The 9,578-nt window shown below is 31.7% G+C and overlaps 1 protein-coding gene across 1 annotated transcript; it reads left to right on the top strand.

The window, feature by feature from the left end:
• The first annotated feature begins 1,055 nt into the window (after positions 1-1,055).
• Positions 1,056-4,681, top strand: LOC110993657 (juvenile hormone esterase-like). Its single transcript, XM_022260003.2, has 4 exons — positions 1,056-1,273; positions 1,725-2,002; positions 2,215-3,249; positions 4,395-4,681. The coding sequence occupies exons 1-4, from the start codon at positions 1,067-1,069 to the stop codon at positions 4,600-4,602; spliced, it is 1,728 nt and encodes a 575-aa protein (XP_022115695.2). The 5' UTR covers positions 1,056-1,066; the 3' UTR covers positions 4,603-4,681.
• The last annotated feature ends 4,897 nt before the right edge of the window (positions 4,682-9,578 follow it).

Below are 9,578 nucleotides of genomic sequence, written 5' to 3'. Positions count from 1 at the left end.
TGCCTCGTCCGCTACTGTACGGCGCCAGGTTTGCTTGGGACGGCCACGCCTTCGCTTTCCTTCGTTTTCAATAATGCGCCTGCTTCGGAAATTGATTGGGATACCTTCGAAGTGTGTGGCCTATCCAATTCCAATTGCGCCTCTTGATCTGCTGTAGTTCTGCGAATTTAAACTTTTAATTTAAAAATCTTAGTGCGTGTAGTAGACACGCACTAAGATTTTTAAATTAAAAGTATACACTCGTAAGAAGTAAAACTTCTTTATGACCTTATTTTTCTAAAAACGATCTTCTATATGCAACCTTACCTTAGAGATTGCTTAAATAAAGTTAAATTAGATAAAATTCAACAAAAGGCTTTTATTATCATAGACATGAGTTCTAATAATACAATTACTTCATTTGACCTTATTAATAATAAGACTATTACAGAAATTCATTATTTGTTTTAGAATTATTACTATCATTGTTATCGTTATTATATATTTTAGTTATGAATGGCTTCTAATCTCTTCGAATCAACCGTGGTAGGGACATGAAAAAAATAACGCGTAATGTAAAAATGTGGCTGTATTTTTTTCCAACGCCAATAAAGAAATTATTTGAGCTGGATGATTGTAAGTTTACACAAGTTAGTTTACACAAATCAAATTCAACTTATTGAATAAGGCGTTGAGTGGTGTTGGCCAAGCGGCTTCAGCGACTCGTTGCTGATGTCGTAGATTCATTCCCCGGCTGTGCACTAATGGACTTGAAGACACGAACGGTGAAGGAAAACATCGTGAACTGGCTTACCTGAGGTTCCGACCTAAAACGATTATAGCGCCTACTGATTTATTATTTTTATATATATAAATGTACAAATAACATAACATTAATTACATGCCAAATAACAATTACAAAAGTAATTATCTAATACATTCATAAAAACTACCGAAATTGAATACATAAATTAGTACTAATTATTTTTATATATTATAATCGTTCGTTACATAAATTTCAAATGGTTTATAAATCGTTTTGGAGGCAAACATATATCATATTTATTGGAGTCGCGGTTCGTGTAACATGGGTGTCAATAAGAAAAATATTTTAGTTTTTCACGTTATAGCAATTATTAATTTATGTGAAAACTCTCAAGCGTTTCACGATTATATAGTAAAAACAAATAGTGGACTCGTCAAGGGAAAATTAAATGAATTTAAAGGCTTTCATTACTATTCATTTGAAGGGATACCGTATGCTGAAAATACTGCCGGCGAAAATAGATTTAAGGTATGTTTTGTAGTTATTTATTTATGTACAAGAAGCTTTTTTTAAATTAGTTTAGGTTAAGAATTTTATTCTCATAAGAATTGCATACCTAATTTACTTACTTAGAAACAATATATAAGAATTATCTAAGATTAATAATTAGAGCTCACAGATGTAACTATAATGTTTATAGTTCTCGCTATACGGGTATATAACTATTGGTCTAATTTGTGACTACCTCTTGTTTAATACTTTAACTATTGTATGTTCATATTGATATTTATTTTAACCTGGTATATGTTCAACTGGCAAGTGTGTATAGCCCAAGGACTTTTTTATATTTTGCACTCAAAGGTTGTAAATAGTAGTTATCTTCAAGATGTAAATATCACCCTAAGCAGTAATTATAATTATTATTTAAATAAGCAAAAGCAATACTAAATTAAACGATCCTACTATATACTTTTCCCAGCCGCCTGTGCCCAAAAAACCGTGGTTTCACATACTTGATGCAACACGAAATGGACCTGTTTGTCCACAAATGGAAATAAAGTTTAAAAGAAATCAGATGAACGAGGATTGTCTGAGTCTAAATATATATGTACCAGCAAAATTAATAACAAAGCCACTAGCAATATTTGTATATATTCATGGTGGTAGCTACTTCTTGTCTTCAGGAAATACAGATTCGACGTACGGTCCTCAGTACTTACTGCAGAAAGATATTATTTTTGTGACAATGAATTATAGGTATGGTTGGTTAACTAAATTGTAATCGGTCGTTATTTGATTATTAATAAAAATTAAATGAAACTTTCTATAATACGTATAAAAAGAGATCAATATAACCGTACTCTTTAGCTGAGAACGGTTCAGAGTTTGTTTATTTTTTTATTTACGGTAATCTATATATCATTTTGATCTAGTAAGAATTTTACCTACTATAATAATCTTTATTGTAGATTGCATGCACTCGGATTTTTATCACTGAATACTAAGGACGCTTGCGGTAATTCTGGGATTAAAGATGTAATCCTCTCTTTAAAATGGATAAAACAAAATTTAAAATATTTTGGAGGCGATACAAGTAGAATAACAGTCGGTGGCCAAAGTTCGGGAGCTACATTGGCAAATCTGTTGATGTTGTCAACTAATACTAATGGACTTTTTCAACAGGCAGTTTTGTTATGCGGTGCTGCTTTTAGTCCTAGAGGTATTATAAGGCATCCCGAGAATGAAGCGTTCGTCCTGGGTAATACGTTAGGTGTTAAAAGCAATGATTCTACTAACTTAATAAATCGTTTAAGGCAGATGAACGCATTTGAAATTACTGATGCATTCGAACAAATGTATAAAACCAATGTTAACATCTTAGCCCCGTATTCAGCTTTTATTCCTAGTATAGACAGAAAGTGTGCCCAACCAAGTGTAGAAGATGTACCAGCTAAAATACTCCAAAACAGAATACCGAAAGTGCCAATATTGATTGGCCATAATTCAAACGAAGGCGCTTACATGTTGAAAACAATTTTTAATCATCTTAAGGAATTAGAAAAGCTAAAAAACGATTTAGAAATGCTTATACCAACAGATATACAGTACCCACCAGGTTCCAAGGAGGCAAAAGAATTAGCAGAAGCAATAACTTACTTTTACTTCGGAAAAAAGAAAATTGCGGGTGATGAGTTTTGTTTGATGTGTTTAATTGATTATGTGACTGATATTTGGTATGGTGTGTATAGCAATGATGCTTGGATAATGAAATATAAAAAACAGAGTAATAGTAAGGATGTTTATTTTTACGAATTTGATTTTGATGGTATGCTGAATTGGGCCAAAATCACATATGGATTGAATTCAACGGGAGCTATCCATGCTGATGAATTAGGATACCTTTTTCGCACCACAGTGACGTCATTTCTTGATTATGTCGACAGTAGAAGCAAGAAAATGCTGGTCACAATGACTGATTTTCTAACTAACTTTGTTAAATATGGGTAAGATATAATTTCATTTTTATCTGAATAACCGTAAAAATTAGGAATTTTCTGCTTTTTGACTTCCTATGCTGATTGCATTGCAATGATAAAAACAATTGCTCCTTCAAATTAAAATCACTGTATTAAGAGGACTACAGAAAGCTATTTGCATTTTCAAAAATTATACTTATACAAGAGTAAGTGCGACTACTTACTATCACTGTTCAACACGTAGGAAATTAAAAAACGAATTTCAATTACCCAAATACAATAATCTATATGAGAAAAAAAACAATTGCTTATTCCAAATTTAATGAACTCACTACCAGCTGTACTTCCTACTAATATAACAAGAAAGAAATTAAAATTAAAAGAATTTCAAATTCAAACAATTATAAATTATGCATAGCAAAAAATTATACTAATCAGACATCATCTTCATTTCATTCCTATTCGAATTCATATCCATCCTGTATTCGAATGATAAATCCAATCAAGTACAGGTTTCTTGCATCGGCTATCTATGGAGCTTCAATGTTTCAATTGGTTTGTGACGTTTTACATATAATTTTAATGATTTCATGGTTATAATGTTAAAGTATATGTCACTGGCCTTAGTATATAACGTAAGTTAATTATTTTAATCTGTTCCACGTCCTAGTAGACAGAAAAACTGTGTCTAGTTCATGTTTCCACCACACCAACTTCTTTTCTATTTGAAATTATGTATACAACAAATAAATAATTTAATACGGTAATCATATATGATTATATCAACAATAATGAGCAGTGTTGGCCTGGTGGCTTCAGCGTGTGACTCTCATACCTGAGTTTGTAGGTTCGATCCCCGGCTGTGCACCAATGGAGTTTCTTCCTATGTGCGCAATTAACATTTGCTCGAACGGTGAAGGAAAACATCGTGAGGAAACCGACATGTCTTAGACCCAAAAAGTCGACGACGTGTGTCAGGCACTGGAGGCTGATCAGCTACTAGCCTGTTAGATTTAAAAATGATCATGAAACAGATTCAGAAATCTGAGGCCAAGACCTAAAGAGGTTGTAGTGCCACTGATTTATTTTTTAATACGGTAATCGAAACAATGACATCAACACCATCAGTTTAATAATAAACATCATTTTATATAAAATTTAAAATGTTACAGAAATCCAACGCCTCCACATATGAATAATGACATAGTATGGTCCGAATATGGCAAAGAAGGAAACTTTTTACACATAAACGATAATTTAAGAGTTATGCGACGTGGGACGACTGTTAGAATGGCCAAAGTCAACTTTTGGGACAAAGTGTATGAAGACTATTTAAGTTACGTGAAACGCGGTGGAAAAATAACACAAAAAACTGTGTAATATAATCTACCATAACTAACTATTCATTAGAATTTTTATTTATATAAATTAGAATTCTTTTAACCCACATCAAAAAACAAATAACGACAGAACTAATTACATAAGTTATAAGATTTATGCATATATGTTTTTTTTTAAAGAGTACCGAGAGTTTTTTACGCCGGCTTTTTCTCTCGGCCAACACCCTCTGTCTTCTTTGCCGATGAGTAGGGATGCCAACAGGCTCGAATTTAATGACGTGGAATAAGTGATACCATGATGATCTTATGTTCCGAAATAAACGTATTTTATTTTATTTTAAGTTTAATTTTTTAATGTTTTTATGTAGGATAATTTGTGTGGATATTATTTTGGAGTTCTATCGAATTAGTAGTAACTGTTAAGGTAGAATAATGTAGTGGAAATAAATGAATAAATAAATAAATAAAAGTTTTTGAGAGACTTAGGAACTTAGTATTACAGTACTTATTATTAAGTGGTGGTGTTTATATACAACTCTGCTACGGCCAGCCGTACCCAGTTAATTTACCCATGTTAATTATCCAAAACGGATTAGAGAATACCACGATTGAAGAAATAATTGAGACACATGCATCCAATTACAGAGTTTAAAAGATTTAAACAAGACTCCAAGTAAAAGTCGCAAGTATGCAGAGTTTGATAAATATCAGTACCTTAGAAAAATGCAACGTCAGTTTCTCCGGTATGTCTTAGCACAGCACTCTGTTCTATTGAATAATATAAAAGGTTGCATTTCCTAGACCTCGGTATGAACCTTTGGCGCTCAAACAAGATGAAGCTAGTTCTATCCGGTTTCAATTTTGCACAAGTTTTCCACGTGTTGCCTTTTTGCGTCGGCCCTTTTCCGTCGGGAAATTGCACACTAACATTGTTTTAACGTGGAAATTTGGTTGAAACTGAGGCAAAATAGGGCCTTTAATAATTTACAGTACATATATTTGTTAGCATTTTAGTATAACAAAATACTAGTAACTATTATTGCATATTTCGAATATAAGAGTGATACTATAATGGAAGATTTAAAATAAAATATGAATATAGATCTGTATATTATAATTATTGTCTTTTTAATTTTTAATTAATTTAAATTATGATCGTGAAAAAAAGATATGTATAGGAAATGTTTCCAATTTATCACTTACTGCCAGTTCTCAAATCAAGGTCTAAAACGGAAGAGAAGAACTGGTAATAAACTCTCTGCCACTCTTTTTAATCGCCAAGCTTTTTCTTTTACACCACATTTGTAAGGAGCTGCAACCATTACACCATATTCTAAATGACATCTTAAGTAATTAATAATAATAAAATGGCAGTTTAGGGAGGAAATGGCAAGAAGTTCCACTTCTTTTCTGAACAAAAGTCCAAATCGAGCTTTGCGGCACCTGTGGATGCCAGCAACAAAGAGGAGAAACTCTAGCGTGCTTGTAGCTGAGCGTTGTTTGTAAGGGAAAACGGAATCATGAACATTATAAATCCCTTTAAAAAAAAATATGATTAAAAAAAAGCGATCGCCACAGAACAAAAATGACTTAATTATAAAGTATAAAAAATTATAAACTCCTACCGTACTGTTGTATATTATACTTACCTTTGAATACTATAATTGGCTTTCGGCGTATCTTAGCTTTGAAGTAGAATTCCCAGGAGGGGGGAAATTATTTGTGCGGGTTTTAATTAAAGCCTACGTGAAACACGTTGAGTTCTCTCGTTATCTAAAGAAATAAGGGCACAATTAAACGTGGTTCTAATGTTCCGACCATAGACTATAGAATTAACAGTTACCGAAAATAATTTGCTTAAAATTGAAGTGCAACGTTGCAGATGTGTAACTTTTATATTAATATAGTGGCTTATTCAAACTGAGTTTCAGTTTAAATGTCATATGGATTTTGTTATCTATGGAATCTTCTTATAAACGGCTTCGAAACAGTTTCTGAAAACTGACTACCTTTGACTAACCCAGAAGCACTTATCGGAATGGAAAAAAAAGAAATACATAGAAAAAATGTTTTTGTATCTTGTCTACGACATGATTTGATAGTTAGGTTACTAAATAGGAGTTGCGGGTAAGGATTTATGAAAACTTACGAACTTTATTAACATTTATCAGTTAGACTCGAGAGTAACAAAGGTAAAACTAATATTATCGAGGCATATAAAATATTACCGTACACTCTTCTCCGCTACTGTGAGGCATTTTAAAGAAACTCGGATAAAATGAGGGCAAAATATCAGTTTATGGACGTCCGACACTAAACTCAGTATGCGAGTCATCACGGTAACCCTGACATTTTTTTTCCATAACATTGGTAAACCGGCACGTCGCTCATGTTAACTGATATTGCTCATAGATATTGCTAGTGGGCTCACAAGTGCGTTGTGAATTAAACTTCTTCATATAAAAACGCCGAATGGTCGATGGGCCATGTGTATAAAAAAATATCGGGCAAGATTTTTATATAATACTCACGTAACATGAAGACAATATTAAGTAAACTGTGGTACATCTAAAGTATCCTATTTCCTGCAGGTGGCCCGCTGAAATTTAGCACCTTAGTCAACATTTTTATCGTCAACGCTATGTTCAAGTTTTGTTTTGCGATATAGGTTGAAAGTATATACAAGTTACAAGTATATGTCGACGATATGCCAGAATGATCGTATTCCGACTTCATTATAGTAAAAATATATACGTAATATCGCTTGGTTTATTTATGACACAATGTCTAGCACAGAATTTAACTCTTTTTTTGATAAACCAACTTAACATTTAACAACTGCGACATTATGTTATCGAAGTTACTGTTAAGTGTACAGTAATTACACAAACTATAAATTTACTTCAATAACGAAACACAATTTTACAAAGTTCGTCAATAAACACAAAAAAGTACTTCGAAAGTTTCAGAAGTTATATGAATAATTAAGCAATTAATTAAATACTCAATGTTTTAATACAATTTAAGCAGGCTTTAAAAAAAACTATTTGGTTTAAAAAAAACGCGTAATTGTAGAACAACGAAACGATGGTATACGGAATAAATATATCATTGTTAGTATATTTTGTTAGCATTTCATTCTAGAAGCTAATTGGTAAAGTAATAGTGATAAAATGGCAATATGAATTAGATGTTTTTACTTGAAGACGAAGATATAATAATAATAATAATACTAAAAAGTCTTTATTCATTTTAAGAACATTTTCTTTTCTAAGTGGTTTGGAAACCCTTTTAAGTAAAAAATACCTGTGTCAGGGTTCCCAGCTCTTCCATACCCTTAAGGATTCTTTGATTATCATATTAGAACGAAATGTATCAATCAAAACCATAGCAATATGTAAAGGATTTAACTACTTACACCTGATAATTACCATATTTATTGAATGAAAATGATTTTAATATTTAATACATAAATCTTGTTATTCAATGCAAACGCTGTTCTTGTCAGAGTGAACGCGACTCGCGGTATAGTCTGTGATAGACACCTCACCGCTGATACAGAGGGTTGCCAACATTCATTAATTTCAATATATACGCGCTTAAAACAACGGAAGAAATGTGACTGGCATCATTTGTTGCTTTATTGCAAAAAGTTTAATACGCTAACCTCTTAAACAAAAGATTTTCAAATTCCACTAACAAATATTAAGAAAAAAAGAAATTAAATTAGTTTTTATTACTCTATTTTATTAGTGTATGTTGATTCAAACAAACAATTATAATTACATTTTATACATCGTAATAATCGCATTTCATGATAGCTTTGTCAATTAAGTCCTTTTTCAAGGTTCAAGACGTGTGACAAAAATATCAAATTCTGTATTAAATCTATATGTTGATAACCCTACAGAAGAATTGAAATCAATAATCTCGAACAATAGAATTTCCTTCAGACAGAAATCCACTTGTTTATACTTAGCAACTTTTATAATGCAGTTATTTTATTTAATACTTTAACAAAATTTTGTAACACTTCTTAAACCGTTATATGACAATGTATTGTAATCAACTCAAAAATATGCCTTGTTATGAGGCAGTGACAAAAACTTGTTTTTAAAACTAACAAAACTTTATTTAAAATTATGTTAACAAAAACTAGCGTTCAAGTGGAAATATAGAAGTGTCAAAGGATCGGGACTTGATACTTAAAGGTTTGGGTTTTGTGGTTTAAGTAGGGATACATACAATAGGATTTTGTAGGGATACATTAAGTGAAACAAACTAGTGTAATGAATTTAAGATTACTTGTTATTATTTTACAAATTTATTATTTAAATCACGTTTATTTTTAAATAATATTTATATTCAATTTACAAGCTACTTTATTTTGATGATTGTACTTGATTCACGATGTAACGAATTTATGATGATATGTTATTACTTTACAATTTTATTATGTTTATAATTAATATTTATAATTTACAGTATAGATTATTTGATGATTGTATTTGTTTAATATGTTTTACTCGATGTAAGTTAGTTGATTGACTCGATACCGACAGTGACAAACATAATGAAGGGTAGTCTTGATACGATCTAAAATAAGTGAGGTTATTCGGACCGATCCGCTTGACGAAGACGGACGTTAAATTGTAAGCTGTGTGGTTGTTTAAGGATAAGAAGTGTTGGAAATATACTTAGTTATTGTTGTAACAAAGCAGGCGTTTATTATTATACACCGAGAATCGAATAGAGAGAATTTATCTCAATTCAGAAGTGGGATAAGACCCAATCTAAGTCTAGAAAACAATAACACCACAAATAATGACTCGCAAAGCCACAACTAAAGATATTGAAATGAGACTGAAACAGGCTTTGTTGGAGCAGAAGAAATTGCAGGATCTCAATAATAGATTGCTGCAAGAACGCGAGGACAGTGAACGGGAATTCAGAATATTGTTAGGAAAAACAGTGAACTTAAATGTGAACTATCTGAAATACATATGAAATATTCAG

The sequence above is a fragment of the Pieris rapae genome, chromosome 20, assembly GCF_905147795.1.
Source record: "Pieris rapae chromosome 20, ilPieRapa1.1, whole genome shotgun sequence".
Taxonomy (NCBI): Eukaryota; Metazoa; Arthropoda; class Insecta; order Lepidoptera; family Pieridae; genus Pieris; species Pieris rapae.
The sequence above is the reverse complement of the archived record's forward strand: the minus strand, read 5'-3'. Positions and strand labels throughout refer to the sequence as shown.

Coding starts and splice junctions, on each gene's coding strand:
- LOC110993657 (XM_022260003.2), top strand. CDS start 1,067: ATGGGTGTCAATAAGAAAAATATTTTAGTTTTTCACGTTATAGCAATT. Junction 1,274..1,724: donor CCGGCGAAAATAGATTTAAG/GTATGTTTTGTA, acceptor TACTTTTCCCAG/CCGCCTGTGCCCAAAAAACC. Junction 2,003..2,214: donor TTTGTGACAATGAATTATAG/GTATGGTTGGTT, acceptor TCTTTATTGTAG/ATTGCATGCACTCGGATTTT.